Below are 21,126 nucleotides of genomic sequence, written 5' to 3'. Positions count from 1 at the left end.
GTGAAACTTGCACATCCATTCACAGCCAGTGCTGCATCCTGGTTTTCACTAGATGATGTTTCACGGCACCTACAGACAAGGGTACAACAAGGGACTCGTAGGGACCCCAGGACGTCATCTCTCTAGTTTTCTCTCTCTTTGGCAAGTGTCCATTTTAACTGCAGGTCATACATAGCTTAGAAAAGGGCCCAGACGACTAAGCATACCGTTGTTTCACCATGGTGACGACCGCCCGTGGCTGCGTGCTCTGCTTCTTCTAGGCGAAGGCACGGTCCCCGTGGACCTGACTACAGACTACCAGACCTGGGATGCCATCCTGCAAGGTGAACGACTGCGTACCATGTCCTGCAGCGATAAGATTGCTCGCTGGAACGTTCTCGGTCTGCAAGGGGCTCTGCTCAGCCACTTTCTGCAGCCTGTCTATCTGAGCTCCATCACCCTGGGTGAGTAGTAGTGATGAGCACCCCTGCAAGTGCACTCTGAGGGACACCTCAGACAGCAATTATTAGAAGTTCGGGAACGATAACCTGCTGTGATAGCTTAGTGGTTGTGGTGTTTCCCTGCTGAGCTCGGGGTTTTGGGTTGGTTTGATCCCAGCCGCTGTGGCCATATTCCGATGGGGGCGGAATGCAGAAGTGCTCTTGTAGTAGATTTACAGTCGACGTCCGATTTCCCGGACCCTCAAGGGACCGCGAAAACGTCCGGAAAATCGGGCAGTCCGGAAAAACGAATGCACGTGAAAACGCACCTTTTTGGTAGGTATTTTTCGCTGACGGAGAGGGTCACGGCCGGAGTACAAGATTCTCATTGCTATTCAGCCAATGCATCATTTAGGTGGCTCTGAAAAGAGCCGTTTAAAAAAAAAATACGAAGTGGCCGGCGCTACCTCATAGGTCAACACTTGGGCGCAAAGAAGTCGCTTATTTTCTTTTGCACGGTCCGCTTGCCCGCGATCATGTCTGCCTCAATTTCAGTCAACGTCATGTTGCCGCTGTACACCGATGACAGTGTCATCAGTGCTCGCGTCAACTCCGAGCTCGTTTGCTGTGTAGGAGCTGGCTCTTCGTTCTCGGTGTCGGAGTCGTCGGAATCCTCCGTAACTTGTTGAATGATTTCGTCATCGGTCAACTCCGCACATAGCTCGAGGTCTTTGTCAGCGTCGGCAAAGCCCTCAAAGGTTATCCCGGCTGGAATCGACACGCCGGCAGCGCGCAGATCGTCGAAGGCAACGTCCGCGGATGGCAGTTCGTCACTTCGTCAGTTCGTCCACGGAGGGCAGTTCGCGGATGGCAGTTCGTTCGAAGGCGCGGACGAAGACGAAGGAGCAGTCGGTGCCATCGCTGTAAACGGCGAATCCGCTCGACGAAAAGCGCAGCACGAAACAGCTAGCAACTCGGTGGATGCTGAAGGTCGGGAAACGTGATCACTGAAGATAGCGCGCAGCAGCAAACGATCAACCGCAGACACGACCGCAGAGCTGGCAGAGCTGACAAAACAACACGCGAACGAACACAGTGAGGTTTGGCTTGGCTAAGCTACGGCTGGCAACGGATTGACACGTGCGGTTTCGAGGTTACAGCAGCCGCGGTACGGTGGCCGTAGCCGCGGCGCGGTGCGGCGGTGCTGCTGGCCACACCTGCGATGCGAGTATGGTGGGTTCGAGGATATGAAAACAGCCAAAATGGCGGCGTCGGTGGTGACTTTCGGTCGGCGGTTAACAGTAAAAAGTCCAGGAAATCGGATGGCGAAAGCTATGAGCGTCCGGAATTTCGGACTTTTTAATACATTGACTCTATGGTGAACTTGACGGTGCCACAGATGAGTCCGGGAAATCAGGCATGTCCGGAATTTCGGGCGTCCGGGAAATCGGACGTCGACTGTATATGCATGTTTAAGAACCCTTGGTAGTCACAGTTAATCCGGAGCCCCCCACTACGGTGTGCCTGATAGTCGGATTGTGATTTGATTCGTAGAACCCCAGAATTTAATTTTAATTTTGTTTCATACACATATGGAGGACTTGGATGCTGGTAGTTTGCATACCTTTGCAAGACTACAAATAGGGACAATAACTGCAGGTGTGCGAAAACTCGAGTATCACCTAATCAAATAGTGAAGGTTCGAATAATTCGATTCGCGAATCGAAAAGCTACTGTTTGATTTTTCGAATATTCAATGTAGAGACCAGTGCAGTGCCGCATGTCGCGTGTGCCGTGAAGCCCCTCATGCTCGATGCCTCAAAAGCGAGCGCTTCACTTCGTTTTTGGCGCAAAAGGAGTGCCAAGCATGCCGCGGACGGGCCATTTTGGCGGACGCAGTAGCGGAACTTGTCATTGCGAGCGCTCCCCAACATGGGCCCGATGGGGGGTTCGCACGCAGCACCTGAACGCCACAATTCGCAGAATGGCACCGCATCGGCCGGGGCCACCTCTATTGGTACAAGGTTCGTCCGGGTCTACAGGACCGATCGAAATGATAATGCGACAAGTACAGGGAGAACGGCAACAAAATCCGGGGCCACCTCTATTGGTACAAGGTTCGTCCGGGTCTACAGGACCGATCGAAATGATAATGCGACAAGTACAGGGAGAACGGCAACAAAATCGGCACGTATGTAGTAAAGTGTGAAAACATGTGCAAGATTGGTCCGATTAGCCACCGATAGGCACGCAGATCGTGTTGGATAGGCAGTGATGAACTTTACGCTGCTTCGACTAACCTGCACATGGGAACGTGGGACCAATCATTGGTGAGCCATCCATAGAACATGTTAGCGGCCAGCATTCCACGCCGGCTTGCAGCTCGTTACCAGATCGGCCAGCGGCGAATATTTGTCATGGTCACACCTAGGCCATTAGGCCTAATCGGCACTGCTTCATTGCGCATCAGCGACTTAATTAGACACATTGGTCTTTTACTGGTCGAATTTTCGTGGGAAAAAAATGCCGCTCGTTTGAATCGGATAATTGGCATAATTAGTCATTGTGAGCCACCATGATTGCTTGAAAATCTTCCTAGGGCAGGCCGAAAAGTGTTTTCAACGGGAAATTTTTGAGGTGTGTTGGAACACATTCACTGTCTCCTAAGCTCAGCCGAGACGAACGCTGCCAGTGTAGGGATCGTTATTAGGGGGACCATAGAGGTCAGGTACATGCATGCTGACTGGTAAAGTTCAAATTATCTGGCAAAGGCCAATTTGTGGCTTGAAATAATGAAAGTTCGGGCCCATAGAAGTCCATAAACGGTCGGCCGGGATCGAATGAACCGAAAAATTGAATTGACTGGAGTTCGAGTTAACAGAAGCCTACTGTACTAGAGCTGAGCTGTAATGCGTGCTGGCATACTAATTCGGTGTTTCCTTTAATTAGAGCAGATGGTACTGTATATCTTGATCTCTATGTACCTATGTTACTGATGGCGTGCTACACTTGTTATGCCATGCTAGAAGACTCCCGAGCATGTGAGGCACCATGTTTTCATGTAAAAAAATTGTAAGCATTCAATATTGTGAAAGATTCTTTGATATTCGATTAGATATTTGGCATTTTCTTCTTAAGGGGGGACGCGGGTTCTAGAATGGTAAAAAACCGCCGAAAAATTGATTTTTGGAAAAACGCATTTTAGGAATGTTTGGGCCTTCAAGCAGCGGCCCTCAAATTATTAACCCTGAATTCGATCGGTAAATAGGAAAAAATCGGCTTTCAAAACGCCACGGGAGACGCGAAACGACCTACGGCAGGCAAAATTTGTTCAAACTTCCCGCGCGCGCAGCCGCCAACCGACCGCCGCCATCTTGGGCTTGTTTTGTAGCTGTTTTCTTTGTGAGCATTTTGCGCCAGCTCAAAATGGCGCCGCTCAAGCTGAACGACCGCTCTCGCCGCTTTTCCGAAGGGTGGTTCCGGGCCTCTGATTGGGCGGAGCGCACGCGCGCAAGACGAGCCCCCCCGTCTCGCGCCTCCCATTGGCTGGCGCACCCACCGAGGCGGCCATTTTGCTTTTTTTTTTTTTTTGTTTTGCGTGCGCCGCCGTATCTCCGTTGCTCCCGGTTTCTCGCGGTCGTCTGCTACGCTTGTGTTCACGCGGCCCGCGCACCGTCTTTTCGTCTTGCGCTCGTCTGAAGATAACGCGTTAATCTTATGGAAAGAAACGAAAGCATCCATCGAACGCACGGCTGAAGATCTCGGACGAAGGCGCGCTACCTGAACGGCCGAAACCACCGCGTCCTAAGCGGCGCATCTAACGTGGCCGTTCATTCTACTGGACGTATTCTACGGCCCATCTGATGTCATCGGATCGTCAGGCAGCGCATCCAGCGGCACCCAAGACTGTGTTGATATGGCATACCATTCAGCGCAAGACCGCGTTGATATGGCATACTATTCAGCGCGGTGCGCGAACGGTCGGCACGAGCGGAACGGCCGGAACCACCTGTTGCGTCCGAAGCGACCCATTAACGTCGCCGTTGATTCTACTGGGCATAGCTACGGCCCATCTGATGTCATTGGATCGTCAGCCAGTGCGTCCAGCGGCATCCAAGACCGCGTTGAGTGGGCGAGTCGGCTGAGCGCGCGAGAAGTGCGGCGATCTTGAAGGAGTCTCTGGCATCATAGTGCGCAACGGACTGGAAATTCAAGTTGCTAGTCGCAAAAGCTTCGGAAGTCGCAAAATGAGCATCTATAGACAGTAGTGATACTAAGGTTAGGCTTTCAAAATGGCACAAGCCAGCAAAGAACCCTGCATATACAGCCCTGGCATGCTGTAGAGCGAAGTGTTGTTGAATGACAATAATCAATTTTGGTCATTCAATAAATATTCCATAAATGCGTGATTTTGACTTGAACATTGTGTAAGTTTATTTGTCTATGGAAAGGCTACTTTATTATACAATTTTTATATTCATTTAGCTTGCAGGCCACTGGAACGGGCACATGAAGTGGTAAATGTAGTTTCTCATGCTGGTTTAGGGGCAGTACATGGCTTTATGACAAGATTTTCCCAGTTTTCTGGCAGGGTACAGTCATATATTTAGTATAGTCATTCTCGTGAAGAATAGAGCTACAAAATGATGTCATTAATATTGCTGTAGCTGGATTCTAGAAAAAGTTTCAGCTGTCTAAACTTCAAATGCGTTTTTCTCAGTTCAATGTTTTTACACACTGCACTCAGCCTTACGGGGCTTTTTTCTATGATGTTGTGGAGTGACAATAACAAGTTTGGTATCAGTGTATTCGTAATGAAATGATCTAGGGGGTGATGCTATTTATGTTACTCTAGCATCATTTTATAAATTACAATCAAAAGTAACAATGGAGTGAAAATAAGAAAAATATAATCACAGTCAATGTTGGTCTCCTTTCTTACCTTTATAATGCTTTCAAACAAATAAAAATAGCATCACCCCCTAGAGCAAGTCTTTGGCATTAAAGTCATGCTCTTACTTTTTGTCTTTGACAAGGATAAATTGCCAAAAAGCCCCATAAGAAGTACTCATGAAATTTATTTCCAGATTTTAATACTTTCTGAACTAGAGTAGCTATCAAAAAACTTATTATAGATTTGAAATCAGTGTGAAAAATTGATCTAAGCAGTGAAGTTTAGTTAAGATAGAACCAAAACTAAAGAAAAAGTTTTTAGAACCCACGACCCCCCTTAATTTGGTTCAATATTCTATTCGAAATCTATTATTCGGTATTCGCACACCCCTGCTGATAACCGATGCTCCATTAGAGTTACATAATGTGTGCCAAGGGAAGGGAAAGCGCAGTCGAGGACGACAGCAAACTAGGTGGTGTGATGGAACTAGAAAATTGGCAGGCACAAGAGATTGCTGGGAGAGGCTATCGTTTTGCAGTGGGCACATAGTCGCTGACCGATAATTCGGGCATGCTGGCCCCGTACACCTAATGTATAAGGACGACAGAAATTTCGGACAACTTGCAGCACGCGCAGTGTGATAATTCAGACTCCGACTGTGCGACCACATGCTAATTTGGCCACCAAGTTGAGGTGGAGTAGGACTATTTTGGTTCTGATACGTTGTCAACGCCTCCTTGTAACCAAGACTAGCAAAGCCTAGTCAAATCTAGTATTCGCCAACCACACCCAAGCCACAGGACAAGCGAAGCCACTAAGTCTTCCATTTCGATTTATGCAATTGGTCATGCGAGCTCTGTTTTGCACATCTAACGTTTGTTAATTTACGTAGCAAAAAGCGACACGGTCTTGGACAACTTCTTCAAGCAGATTCTCGCACACATCCTCGAAGTGTGTGCAAAGAATGTTGGCGAGGGAAGTGCTGGACATTGACTGTTGCGAAGAAATACGCGAGCATTCAGCCTATCACAGTGTGGTCGACTTTTGTTAGGTTGCCAGAGAATGAAGATTCAGTGAATGCATTGACTGTCTGCAGTTACGGCATGACAATGATCGAGATACAGGCCACGATATTGTAGCCACGCCTTCTGCTCGATTTTATGCCACTCTCATCATCCGCTGTTCAACCCGGCTGATCCGGTTGAAAACGCGAGCAAGTGTCGCTCTGGCCACTGATGGAGCGCACGAAGCATAAAAAGGAATAGCATAAGAAAAGGCATTGCTTCAAAATCGCCGCCGCAGACTACCTGGGACAAAGGCAAGGGTACTGTATTTTGAGGTGTACAGTCGCGCTTGTTTTTTTTTTTTTTTTTTCGTTGGTATGTCTTATGGTGCAACTTATATACATTTTACCGGAAAAACTGCTGTCAAAATCGTATTGAATGCTATGACCACACGACGCCCGCTGGGTTGACCTCCTCTAGCCGTTGTTGTGGGTTGTGTGTGCGCTATGGAGGTTTGGAGGTTCGTCTCGTGATCGAGTTGCTGAGCGCCGTGCTAGAAGGACGGAGCAGCAACACAAGCGGCGGCATGCCGACCGCGAGTCAACCGCCTCCGAAGTCGTTGCGTCTGCAGATCACTTTCAACATATGGCGCGCGCCGCTGCGCAAGCTACGCAGTTGCTACCAGAGTACAAGCCACCCCCTCTCTCCCGCGCTGCTTTCCCGTTTCCCTCCCTTGTGCATGATTCGGTTCACCGTCGCACGCTTTCACTTGCATGTACAGTATACGGTGTGCGGGGACAACGTTATCGCCCGTAGACTTTATACGGAACATCGTGGCCACCATGACGGCAGAAATGCACCTGGAGTGTCCATATTATTGCTATCGCAATTATATAGGAATGGCACCTACACACTTACGCGTGACTCACGTTCACGGAGTGAAACGTCGCAAATTTTTTTTTAATGGCTTACTGAATGAGCAGGTGCGTCTTATACACCGGTGTGACTTGTATACATTCTTTTTCGGATAAACTGCCGTTTTAGTTTAGGGGTGTGCGACTTATATAACGAAGGTGCGACTTATAAACCGGACAACATGGTAGGTATGTGCATGCAGAAACGCGCTGATAAACTTGGTCCGTATTCACAGACGATCACTTTCAAAATATTGTTTCGCATGACTAGCACTGGACCCATCAACTGGCCATAGTATTTTCGGCAAGGTGATAAAACAGCATGCTTGGCACTGTGCTAAGAATGCCATCGCTCATAAACGTCGATGTGTCTTGCGCTAATCACACGAAATATAAGGTGACCCTAGAAGTGACGGTCGAAAAGTAAACTACACCTTTTTTTTTAGCCACTTGTGGAATAAAGTCGCTTATTTCCTGTCAAATCTGGTATTTTGGACGTCCGATTATTCAGACTTTCAGGTCGACGAGTCTGAATTGTCACTTGGAAACTGTAAATAAATAAGCTGATGATGATGGTGAATTTGCAGTTTCGGTTACGGAAGTGAGAGAGTCACTTTAATATAGAAATCTTTTGTTTTTACTTGCAATGTCAAGTGTTTGGAGCCTCAAAGTGTGCTTGATATCTCTGGGGTACTTGCGCAGGTAATCTGTATCACCACGGGCACCTGTCTCGGGCGGTGTGTTGCCGTCTGGAAGGAGAGCCCGGGCTGGACAGCCTGTTGCCGACACGCTACACCCTGCACCACCCGACACTGGGCTGCGTGAGCGGCCACAACCCGCCCCGCGACACCGAGAAGACCAAGCCCTATTCCATCAACTGGTGCGTGGGTGATGAGCGCCCAGAGGTTACCAACAGTGGCACCGGCATGCGCCAGGACAGGTGAGCAGCACGAGTCCACACCTATCACATTTAGACGCACGAGTGAAGTCTTGCAAGTGGCGCCACCTTTCTTCGACGCTTTAACCGATTCGCTTTCACAGTCAGCGATGTGCTGGCCGCTCAACAAACGGCTGTTTCTGGCTATTTTTCATAGATGGCAGCAAATTGCAGGCTATTTTCTAGTTGTTTTGGGTTTCGCACACTAGATGGACATATTTGTCTGCACTTTCAGCAGGATTTACAGTGCAACCCCGACTATACGACTTTGAGGGGACCACGCAAAACAGTCGTATAATCCGGGCGTCGTATACAGTCAACGACCTATTGTCCGGACGGCCCGATAATTCGGACGCCTTCGCGGCACCTCCACGTACCCCACAGAGTCTATGTATAAAAATGTCTGAAATTTTAGATGCAAAAAACCTTCGCCGTCCGATTTTCCGGACTTTTTGCCATGACCGCAGGTCCGAAACGGCATTAATCGTAGCTGCCACTGCCGCCATTTTGATTATCTCGCCTCCTCGAACCGGCGCTGTCGCACGCAGATCCGCTGGCAGCCGTAGCCACAACTGCGGCAACAGTGCTGCTGCTTTGACGTTCGCTACGAAGCTTCTTGCTGTTCAGTGGCTTTTTTTTTTTTTTTTTCATTGAAACAGTTCGCCACTGTTAGCAATGGCGCCGACTTCATTATTGTAATCCTCTCCAATGGCTTCGAAGCTAGGAAAGCACAACGTGTTGCATAATGCCGGTTCCTCAAAGCCAGCTGCACCTCAATAGAGCAATGTTATGCGGTGAAGCATACGCGAAGTATTGTGGCGAAGCATACTAAGAGCGGGAAGGGGCAATTGTCACGGGATATGGCATGTTTCCCTTAATCACACATGCGTGCACCCGCCATCTATCATAGTACGAGCACCGGCACGCCTAATAAGTGTACTGGCAGGGCTTTAGAGCTATTTTGGACGTTCCTGTGGCGATTTGAGTCCTTTGGGGCAGTAAAAGGCATGCATTCGTTTTTTGTTGTTGTTTTTTTCGGACTGCCCAATTTTTTGGACATTTTTGCGGCACCTAGGGAGTCAGAAAAGTTAAAATCATACAGAAGCCCTGAATCATACAGAAGCCACTGATACCCTATTTATCGAAATTTAAGGAACAGATATTTTGCAAATCTTTGCAGAAAGCAATGAAAGAAAGCTTGCATAAAATTGGAACCAAAGGACATAATTTACAAGTTCTCGGTGTCATAATTCAAAGAATAATCATTTAAAAAATCTTTCATGTAAGACCCACATCATCCCTTAAATCGGAACCATAAAAGCACGACATAGCAGCCAGGGAAACGTAAAAGCGAGGAACATATCAACGGGGTTCTGTACTACGGACTGTTCCTGCCAGTTGCTCTTGCGAACATGTAAGCAGCACACGTCCTGTCAATTCCTTGCTACCCGCCATGGTTGCTTAGTGGCTATGGTGTTGTGCTGCTAAGCACGAGGTTGCGGGATCGAATCTCAGCGGCCACATTCTGAATGGGGCGAAATGCGAAAACAGCTGTGTACTTAGATTTAGGTGCATGTTAAAGAAGCCCACGTGGTCCAAATCAGATCGTGGTTTCGGCACGTAAAACCCCTTCGTTAATTCCTTGCTCCCTGTCTTGTCAGGTTGCCTTAAGCAGTTCTGAATATGTCCTTTCCGTGACCATGCTCTTTTTGGCAGGAGCGGCACCAACCTGGAGTCTCGCGTCTCCAAGGCATCGCTGTTCTCCCTCTTCAAGGACACGTGCGAGCAGCTGGGCCGCGAGGACCTGCTGTGCAAGACGTACGGCGAGACCAAGGACTCGGCGCTGAGCTACCAGGGCGCCAAGAAGGTGCTCTTCGAGCGCTTCCTCAAGCTGGACCGCGGCCGTTGGGTGCGCAAGCCACCCGAAGAGGAGATGTTCCACTAGGATGTTCCTTGTTTCTTTCTTTTCTTTCCTTCTTTTTTTTTCATTGTCACACATCATTACCGTCACTTATTTTTTTAAGCCGATGACACATCGGTTCATATTGTCCCGTTGCCATTATTTGTGTCGCGTATCTTTTATTTTTTTTCCCCCTAGTTTCACAATTTTCGTCCCTGCTCATCGCGTCTCGCCGTCGCCAGAGGCAGGAGCTTCTCGTCTCGTGGCCATATTACTTTCATCACTCGCACCATTCCTTGCGACCATTTCCGCAGCGCCGCGTGTTCGGAAACTTGCTCTTTGTCGGCACTGTATGCTTGCTTACCACCCCCCGCCCTCTCTGCTATAGTTACGCTAATACTCTGTATTACTTTTTAGGCCTGCCTGTGATTCTAGAAGGCAGTGAAAGCATTCCTCCGCCATTATCCTGCATGCGCCTGTTGGTTCGTTTTACAGCTGTGCTCTACCTTTGTTAGTTTGGGCCCGGAAGCACTTGAAATGCCCTGTGTACAAAGGGCAGAGGTTGCGCAGGAGACATCAAGTGCCGAAACTTTCTTCCACCATCTTTATACTTGCTCCCGAAGGAACACTTTTGTCCCCCCGGAAGCCTTACGTGTCGGCTGTTTTATGGTGACACATCACAGAGCTCTGTTTCACCCATGAAGAATGGTTCTAAGGATAGACAACTGCGCTAATTTCAGTGGCTTGGCTGGTCAAGGCTGTTGTGAAAATGGAGCAGCTGGCACTCCAGTGCTCCCAAATTTCGCGCTGAATGCTTTCAGCACATGCCTCTTTTCGTGCGGCAGTGATGATGAACAAATTTTGCTGCTGTACTCGTTAGATGTTCATTTTGTTCAGGCACGCGTTTGTCTTTAGAAAGTTTGCCTGCTGGACCTTTTCTTTGCAAAGAGAAGCAGGCAGCTAGGCTGCCACAGAACTTGGTTTGTCTTTGCTAGGCGATATCTAGATCCTGGAACTGTTCCTTTGTTCTTTCTTTTTTTTTTTTCCTCAAAGAACATGCTCGTTAGAGCGCTCCTCTCCCAGGACTTCTACTTTCCTTAAATGCAGCGTAAAGGGAACAGCAAGTACTCCTGCACATAATCGTTACTTTTAGGCGTCGTGGGGGATGCGACCCTTTGCACTGGCAAAGGAAAGACAACACACGTCTTGTCTGTCCCCTTCACGTCTTTCTACCCTGCATTCTTACGAGACTCGCTGGCATGCTTCCATTCCACTCCCCCTGCACATCCACCGGGCATTGAGTCAAGCATTTATATTAGTCTGTTAGGCAGTTATCTGCTTGGCTGTCCTGCTGTTAGCATTTTGACTAGATGGCCGCAACTGTTCACATTGCCATGCATCCAATTTGGGCAGCCCGTGTTCCAGGGAAGTCGCACAACCCCGGCGCAGAACCTGCAGTGGCTGCAGTCACACTAGCATTTTACTGAGTCATTGGCATTTACGGCAGGTGTGCTCAGGTTTCAGGCCGCCAGGAATCGTTGCTGCAGCACTTGCCAAAGTCAAGATGGCCCCACTTCAAAGCCCCTGCCGGAATTGCATTGCCGTTGGTGAATGACGCTGGCCTCCTTTGTCCTCCTGCCATTACGCTGCCTCCCTTTCTCTTCTTTTTTTTTGTACTGTATGTTGCGTGAATAAGGCAGACGAATATCATTGGCTTTTCCTGATAAACTACAGGCTTGTTCCGGCTCAAATTTCCTGCAGAGGCAGCAAAAATATGTTACTATTTCTTGCTATAATGTTTAACCACAGTACTTGTCTCTGTAAATCAAACTGCTTGTCTACTGCGGTGGGAAAAAGTAACTCTCAAGGAAAGGAGCAGTGTGGTCATGCCCAGTCAGATGATCTTTCCGGGGAAAAGTGTACATGAAAGTGAAAAATTGTCATCCACCCTAATGTGGCACGAAGCTACAACCTTTCCCTTTCACGACACTTCCTTCACCTTGCTGGATTCCGCAGAAGTGAATTGCCAAAAAATCTGCATGTTTGCTTGACGTGGCCAGAGATGGAACTTGCCTCCAACTTATTCTGGACGAAAGTAGCAAGCACTGCATTGTAAATGGGATAAACCCACAGTTTAATTGGAAGAGCCACTTATACGTGTCTTCTCTGTTTGCACAACACATCGTGTGCGTCTGGTACAAAAGACCGGTGGCTGACATAGCCAACGCAGATGGCGAGTTTTCGCGAGGTCGCAAGTACAAACGGCAACAGGTGTGAACGAGGAGGGCCCCGTGTAAACATGGCTGGCCCAAAATGGTTGGTACCCGGTGTGCTCTTCGAGCCTGGTGTGCCACGCATGTTGCTGACAGTTGAACCATGCTAAGCCATAGGAACTGTAGTGCCGTTTACGACTACAGTCTCGTCGGTGTGATCTAGGCCGCAGGGCTTCACGTATGGTTGCAGTGCCAGCGGGGCTTGTCCTACCCAAAAGTAGGCCTAGCGCGTTTGCTCATTTTGTAATAAGCCGCTGGGCAGTTGGGGGCACCACCTGTGCCACTCATGCTGGCGTGGTTTAAGTAGAGGTGGGTCTGTCTACTTGTAATGTATTCTGAGATCGATCTTGCTACTTTCCCGTTTTGCTCACTGGTTGCTTGAGAAGTTAGCCCCTTTTTCTTTTCTTCTCCATTTTCCCAACAGAAGTCCAGCATGTGCTTGAACTCTTGTGCATTGTGCGAGTCATGCTTGTCTTGCATCTTTTCTATTGCATTACATGGTTTGTGAAACAGGAACGCCACTTATGCTCGTGACGAGGCGCTTTCTGACAGCACGATGTGCATTTGAGGCAACGTTCAGTGCTTCTCAGCTCTTGCTCCCTTGTTCTTTTGTTGTTGTTTTTTTTTTTTAATTTTGCTTGCTTTGTTGTCCTCTGCGCACCTTTTGTACGGCCGACAACGGAGTGGTGTTCCACTTGAACACGACACTGATGTGTCTCCTCCCCCTCCTTGGGGTGTCATGAATGCTACGCTTTGTAAAGGGCTGCTGCCATTGCCGAAGGCGCTAACCAGTTTCATCTGCTCATGGGCTGTCGGCCACTTTTTGTGCCGATTTAGTCACACTGCAGCCAGCATGCAGAGTGATGACCTTGGTCATTGCAACTTCTTTCTTTCTTCGCCTTTTTGGGTCTTTTGTATATATTTGCTTCTTTCTTTTAGTCACAGTGCAGCTATTTCACCTTATGTATCGCCATCATTACTCTCTCACAGTCATTATGTTCTGTTGCCATGTCTATTCCTAAAGTTGTCACTACTATTACTTGCGAAATGGATTTACGGTGCGAACTGTTCAGCATGGGTGCCATCCCAGTGCGTCTTGTCCTTTTTTTTTTTTCCCCTCCTGCGTGTTTGTCACCCTCACGTTGCATCTTTTTCGTTGTAGCGTCATTGATGCCATTTTAGTTTTTTGCGAGTCGGGCACGACCCGGTCTTAACGTGCATGGCATGTTTCAAAGCGCGGCGTTGCACCACGCCATTTTTTAATGCCTGGCGGCTCACTGAAGCCGCACATATTGTCGCGTTGTACATAAGCGCGGTGCCGCCGAGCATCGCTTCCTGTTTTTAGTTAACGCATCTCTCGCCATGTCGGCATAGGCGTTTGACCTTCGTCGTCTATGTTGCGATGTTTTGTCGGATGCATGGAGACACCGCCCACACTCATCCCCCGGCGTTGTCGTCATGCACCATTTGTTTTTCCCATTTTGGTTCTGCTATGCATTGATGTCCTTCATTTTTCCTACGCGCTGGTTTTATGTAGCGTTGCAGCTTCTGATTTTTGCTGAGCTCACTGTTCAAGGAATGTGCGCAGACAAAACTTTTTGCAGCATTCGTCTTTCTTTATTTTTTTGCCCCACATTAATTGCTGCAAGCGTGATAGCTGCTCTTAAGACTGAATGCAGCACTTTTATTTTACGCAGCGGTGGTTTCATTACCCCAAACTCTGTGCCCAGTCGCATTGTGTGTGGTCGCGTCTTGTTTGCCGTATTAGAAGATTGTGATGGTTTTGGCTTCTTCGGCAGTTTCTGTCCTTTTTACGCCACACGGTGGGTTCTCTGAATGCATGTTTTGAGTCTTGAGCGGCCCTTTTTTTTTTTGTCAGGCTGATGGTTTCATGATGCACTTCTACGAAACAAGCAAACCTCCAAACAGGATGTGCCAAAAAGCAAAAAAAAAGAAGCAGCGAAGAGGCGCAGAAGCCCTCGAGTCCTCTCTCGAGGGAGAGAGAAGTCTAAACGTGCCATCCTTTCCGAGCAGGGGTTGGACAAGGCACGATAAAACGAAAGTGATTGAGGTGACCGCCACGGTCGCAGTCTGCATGGTTGCAATCGCTGAACGCACCGACAGGGCGCAGTACGGGACAGAGAGAGGTGCGTGGTCTGGTCAGCCGAGAAGGCAAGCATCATTTTGTCAAGAGTCGCGGTGCACGTGGCTCCACCAGATGGTGCCACCGATTCCCGCCTGCTTGGAAGGCCCAGTGCGCTGCCACCGTCGTGTCGCCGCATGTGCAGCGGGGAAAAGCACACGGCACACACGGCGGCGTGCTCCAAGATGGCTGCCGCCACCAGCCACGACCTCCCTTCCTTCGCCGCATCCGGCGACGTGCGGGTTTGCCGAGAGCAGAACAGAGGCCGGCGACGGCTGCCGCCCGGCCAGTTTCGTCGGCGTCTGACGAGGTACGAGCAATCGTACGAGCGTAGCATGCACGTCTGGTGGGGGACTTTGTGCCCCACGGCACACGCGCTTTGTTTTTTCATTGTACTCGTCGCATGCACCCCGTGCACATGAAAAACGGTCGGACAGCAGCAGCAAGATGAGCTGTGACTGAGTCGTCGGTGCGGAACGCAGGCGGTCTGGACCGGACATACTTAACAGCGTTAGCGCGGACCCTTCTCCGAGGCAGCAGCCATCTCTGCTGGAACGCTCGAGCGTATATCTTTCACTCTCTCTCTCTCCACTCACCCGCACCCCTCTCTTCTGTGTCATGTGCACGTGATGTCTGTGAATGCTGCTCGTGTTGCTGATACATGTACGCCTAGGCAAGGCATACATGCATGCTCTGGCTCTATTTAACCTGCTCGTTAGTTGCATGTGTAGCGTTGCGGCCCCCTTCCTCCCATTTGGGATGGAGGGGTCCTCTCTGTAGGCATAATAAATGCACCAGTAAGCTTATACCCTGTCACCATATTCTTTCATCTGCTGCGATTACGTTTCTCTCACCGTTTGGATCCCCGAGGAGAAACAGGTTTTGGTTCTCGTGGTCTCACTCTCGTTGCTCTTCGAGGCACCAAGCCTTGAGTCAAGATTCGTTCGACTGCTGTTTCTATGCTGCATCGCTTTCGAAGAGCTTGGTTTGTCTTCTGCGACGGTTGAGTGAGCTCGCTTGGCTCCCTCAGCTCGCTGGGGCCAGGATCCTAGCGCAAACGGCGGAGCTACTGCCTGTGGACTGATCACACTGTCGAATGGACGGTGTCAATGAGGGCATTCTGTCGCTTTTCCATTTCTCAGAATCTGGCCAAGGCTGTTTGCGTGTAGAGCCTAGTTGCCTTGCTAGCAAAGGGGACCTTTGTCTTCTTCCTCCTCGCGCGTCTTGACTCACTCTTCACTCTATCTATCTTTCTCAGTAGTTTTATCGTTTTTATTGTAGCTTGTGATCATAACCAATCTCGTGAGTGTTAGTAAGCTCGAACCTAAGCCGACCTAGGGCCGACGTCCGCGACCCCTGTGTAGTTGCGGACAGCGGCGGTAGATCGTCGCGTCGTTGTAATCTAGCGAAAGCGCGATTTAGGAAACAAGGTTCAGTGTCTTCTCGTCTTGTCTGTGCTTTTGTGTGTGTCTTACTGCGCGTGTACACTCTTGCTTGGAAGAGAAAAAAAATGCGAATAAGGGAGACAAAACCACTGAAAGCGTAAAACGAAGAACTTGGTTTCGGCATCGTCGTCTAAACGTTTGGTTGGTGTTGTTATTCCTTGGTTTCTTCCGGCGTCCGCATTTCCTGGCTGCTGGCTTTGGTTTTTTGTCGTAGTATTGTATTTTTACAACATTTGTCCTTTTCTTTGCCTTTGCACTCTTCGGACAACTTTCTTGCTTCCTCGGTTTAATCGTGGAAGGTTGGGAGACGGGTCCGCACGCCGTGGCAGTCGGGCACCTTTGGCAGTCCCCGGCATGGGTTGCTTTTTTTCTTTATTCAATCTGTCTCGTTGTCTACAGCCGACTTGGCGAATCAAGAACACGAAGAGGCGTGAAGTAGCGCACGCACGCACACTTGCTGCACATGCACACTGCGTGGACTTCGTTGCATCAGGCCAGGCAGCAGTGACATGTGCGCCAAGAGTGAGTGAAGGAACGGAGTCACACCTTCCCGACTTCGAGAAGCCGTCGGCAGTGCAAAACAACCGCTGGGTAACTGCACTCCAATTCTCCGCAGGATGAAAGGTCGTCTTGTGTTGCACAGGCCATGCCTTACAGGAATCAAATGCCGTTAGTAGACATGTTTGGACCTGTACTGGGGAGGGCTACGTGTTTACCGAGCTAACCAGGATAACATTGTCGAGCTCAGATCTGATAACGACACGTGAGAATATGCCCAACAGTGCTATCTGACTTGTGTGCCTGTGACCATTGGCACTACAGGCAGGGGTATGCGCACGCACTGCAGAAAGCGGGCATGTCGGTCTTCAGGCCATGTTGACTTTGTGTGCGGGTTGCGTTCTCGGAGCACCCTGTCACGTTCCTTGGTGTAGGCAGGCACTAGAATACTGGGTACTTCTCAGTAGCTGGCACTTTTTGCTGTGTCTTCAATGCCTGCTCGCACCCTGGGAGCAAGCAAGCACATGTGGAAGCGACTCATGTCCATCACAAAATGGAGGACACGGGTGACATTGTTGAACACGTACTTGAGTGTTGATACTGACAGAGCTGAGCACTGACCAATCGATACATTACTGATTAGTACATAGCTCTGTCCTTGCCTTTCATCCGGACAATTGGAACGCATCCCAAGAAGACTGCCAGTTGCCCGACTCAAGAGACACAAAGCCCGCGTCCGAACCGTGCTGCTGACCTCCCCGTCTCGCATCTTCCCAACAGGAGTCGTGTAGGCGTGGTCGGAACCAAACTCTTTGCTTTCTTTTTTTTTTCTTTTTTATCGCTCTCTCTCGCGAGACACTGGTATATGCAGTCCACATTCCGCAGCGGGCACACCCCTGCACGCTCTGTCGACGTTAACACGGGCCCTGTCGTCCCCTGTGACGATTTCCTTTCTTACTCGCACGCCTCTCGAGGTCGTACGGCAGAAAAGAACAGCCTTGTGCTTCGCTGCCTTATCGCGGCGACTCGCGGGGCGTGCGATGTAGAAACCAGGCCCGTGGTGTAACCGACAACAGGAAAGGAAAAAAAAAGGATGCAGACGATGTAAGATGCTGTGAAGTTTCATCTCCCGTCGTCGTCATCGTTTAACCACCTGTCTTTCCCCGTCATCCCTTAGGCTTTTCCTTTTCTTCCTCGGCCTCCCGTCGCCACGTCGTCTCCCATTAGTTCTCATTGGCCCCTCACTTAAAACTCATTCCTTTGGGAGAACCGTAGAAACACACGTTACAAATTATTAAAAAAAAAAATCGAAAACCACTCCTGACTTTCCCCTCCCATGTCGTGTGCCCCGTTTCTGTGCCATTTCTTCATTGATGGCATAATTCACGATTCTTCATGAATCTTATTTATAAACCAAGTGCTCCCACCACGCCTCCTACAGCCCTAACTCTGGTCGTCTGTCAGTAGTGGGTCTTGTTCTTTTTTTTTTTTTTCTTTATTCCAGACCGTCGCTGTCGTGCAGCTAGGTGGGACGACAGGAGAAAAAGACATTCCATAACTGACATGCCTCTGGTGCATAAGTGTGCCGGACGCCCTGTTCGTCCCATCTCGGGGCTGTGCTAGCGACGCCCCCACTTTTTGTTTCTCGACTCGACCACCGTTGGCCACTTCTTCTCTGCCTGCGTCTTTGAGTCTTTCTTTCATCTTGTTTGTAGGCGGCGCTTTGGTTTCGAAACGTCCGTCCCGAAAAGCTTATCTGTGACCCTTCCTTTTTGTGGGGGGTGTCATTCTCTGTATATATACATATATATATGTACATAGCCATATGTATATATATGTATATATGCGAGCAGATGGGAAAGAGGGGTGGAGTTTTGTTCCCTCTGTTTTTCTTCGTTTCGTGTTACAATTATTTTGTCACCTCGTCGTGTTTTCGTTGTGTGTCCACCAGGTGTATTCGTTCTTCAGTGTTCACCTCACGTCTCGGGTAAGATATTCCTTGGAACATACCTGTTTAGATTTTTTTTTTTGGTAGCGGAGACTGTGACAACCGTCCCACTTGCAGTAACCTTCCGATTGTTCGGCCCTCCATTTTTTTTTTGTCTCTTCTTTCCAACAGCTCAGTGCTCCATCGCCCTGACCAGCACCTGATGCAGTGTTACCTGGGGACTAACATTTGAATGCATCTTGAGGTCTTAGTCGTATTTGCATCACTGAGGATGGATGCTGGCGATCAGCTTTCATGGTGAGGCATGTGACCAGCTAAAGTGCGCTGTGTAATCTTTCTTTTTACGTCGTACAAGTTACGAACAGCATCAAGGCAGTATGTAGATGACCGTGTTATGTGATTTGTTAATGAAGTTTAATGCTCCCGTGGTGGTGTTGAAGTAAATAATTAGGCTGGAATTGGGCCAGTGAAGAGCTGACAAGAGAATTAAAAAAAAACACTCGCTCTTAGACTCGTGACTTCTTTTTCAAAAGGCGCTGATAAGCAAAACGCACCTGCATTTCACCATCATGTTATGGGCATTCTGAAGATGCTGTACAGCGAGTCCACACTGATGATTTCTTGCGTGTACGATCAAGGATGAATTTGAGCTTGTGATCATACTGGCAACTCAGCAAGGCCACTAAAATCGCCCCAACCGTTCAAACGATTGCAGAGGGTTGTTTCAACGAACTTTTACAACTGCATGCATTGGTCACATGCCTTGTCCACAGCCGTCACCCTTTCACATCACGATTACACAATTCTCGCTCACAGAGTAATGCTTACTTTTTGAAACAGTGGGGGAATCGTAACTACAGCAAATGGTCCAACGGCTGGCTGAACGTCGTACAGCGGAGAGCCACATTTGTTGACGTGTTCCGGGGCACTCTAGAGTGGCCGCTGTGAACTGCGTCAAGGACACTGGTTCCATCTTTCACCAAGCTGCGCCATTGTCAAGTCAAGCTTGCAACAAGCCGTCAGTTGTGTGCTAAATGGGGACACGTTGAACGGGTTCGGCTGCGAAGCATCTCATGAGTTGAGCCGCCGTTTACGTAGCCCGTCATCGCGCCTTTGTGCAGTGGTGTTTCGAGCCATTGTTGGTCAAATCTCAGCAATGCAGCTAGTTTTTCGTTTCAATCTGAACAAATCAAGTGCAGCTGTATATAATAAGGCATTTGTTGTTGAAAAACTGATAGTGTTGCAAACAATGCGGAAAGCTGGTACGGTGTTATCGATACCTTGATGGTTTTTTTTTCTAACCCAATGTCTAATCGCATATGTTCCTCTGATAAAATGAAATTGTGAGTTGAAAAATTGATCAAAGCAAAGTTTAAAAGCTAAAAATGGGACTTGTGTATTGCCCTCCGAAACCTTCACAGCATTTTTCATGACCTGCACATTTTCCAACTGTGATCTTGTTCTTTAACTTTTTTTTTTGTCAGTTTTAACAGTGTCTCTGTGTTTTTGTATGCATGTGTGTTGCTAGGTTCTTTTTTTTTTCTCTTAAAAACGAGTAAGAAAGAGAAAACAGGTTTGAAAAGGTTTTTCCTTGTATCTTGTTGGGCTTGTCTCCACAAACCCATTGCAATGCTAGTCATCCAAAAACAGGACATGGCTGGGACTTGGAAAACTGGTGCGGAAGAGGTGTCATCTTCGTTTGACGAATGATGATGGTGTTAGTAAACAAAAAACTGCCTCTGATTTATGTGCTGTATTTCTCGTAGACCATCCTTGTTTTACTTTTTTTGTACTTCGTGTTCTTTCCATATTTTTTTTTAATGGAAAAGAAAGAAATCTCTGTCATCACACGTTTCTTTGTTGCGATCAGGTTTCTCGAACCTGCAGGTTGAAAAAAAAAAGAGCAAAAAAGGAAAACGTGAAAAATGGAACAATTGAGAAGCGACACGTTTGAGAACTGTGTACTAGACTTAAAAAGAAAAAAAAAATACATCCATAGTGTTGTGATATGTAAACTGAATATCCGAATAAAGGTCACAAATGCAGTGCACAGTTTTTGTTGGTGATTTCTCTGTGAATTTGTTCGACATTCCTTCCGTTTTGTTTTTTACTCTGGGATGCAAGGTAGGCAGATTGAAGACCCTCATTGAAGAAAAAAGATGCAGATCCAACGCAATGTTTAGAAACTAAATGATTCGAAGACTGTTTGAGTTAGCGAGGTAGCAGCAGTAGCGGGTGGCAAGAGCACTGCAAGTCTTGGTGCCTGCAGCTGTCAGCGTCGTGAGGACCAGGGCGACGTATGATGCTTGTCGAGGGAAGAATGTTGACAAGTGTGCACAGAGAAGTGCGACACAGATCTAAATACATTTAAGTCTTCGTACCGTTGTTTCAGTAGTGGTACATCCATTCGGGGATTAACAGCGATTGAATGTGCTGTCTTCTGGCCTTCTGTGTTTGCAGAAATTTGATTGCTTCGAAATTTGAGCTGGTAAAGCGTAGTGAACAAAGCCACCAGAACGTCTGAAGCCGCAAGCGTGAAGATCAGACAAATCCATGAACTAACCTTCATTCCCGTGGTAGATAAACGATTGCAGTGCCGGATTTCCCTCCAATAATTTTACTAGGAAACTCTTATGTACTGTGACCCACGTTGTCTACTCGGCAGAGCAGCAGCCAGCACTTGCCCTGTGGGCCAAGTTTTGTATTATTCCCATCTGCTGTGGTCTAGTGGTATAGCGCCCACGTCGGTTG

General features: G+C 48.4%; 1 protein-coding gene across 1 annotated transcript in view; it reads left to right on the top strand.

The window, feature by feature from the left end:
* Positions 1-20,425, top strand: part of LOC119433026 (double-stranded RNA-specific adenosine deaminase-like) — a 38,461-nt gene extending 18,036 nt beyond the window's left edge. The window contains exons 7-9 of the mRNA XM_037700177.2: positions 261-443; positions 7,934-8,171; positions 9,885-20,425. Coding sequence (XP_037556105.2) covers positions 261-443; positions 7,934-8,171; positions 9,885-10,113 — 650 coding nt within the window. The 3' untranslated portion in view covers positions 10,114-20,425. The remainder of the gene's footprint in view (positions 1-260; positions 444-7,933; positions 8,172-9,884) is intronic.
* The last annotated feature ends 701 nt before the right edge of the window (positions 20,426-21,126 follow it).

This window comes from Dermacentor silvarum, chromosome 11, assembly GCF_013339745.2.
Source record: "Dermacentor silvarum isolate Dsil-2018 chromosome 11, BIME_Dsil_1.4, whole genome shotgun sequence".
In the NCBI taxonomy this organism is placed as follows: domain Eukaryota; kingdom Metazoa; phylum Arthropoda; class Arachnida; order Ixodida; family Ixodidae; genus Dermacentor; species Dermacentor silvarum.
This window is presented reverse-complemented; position numbering and strand designations above follow the sequence as displayed.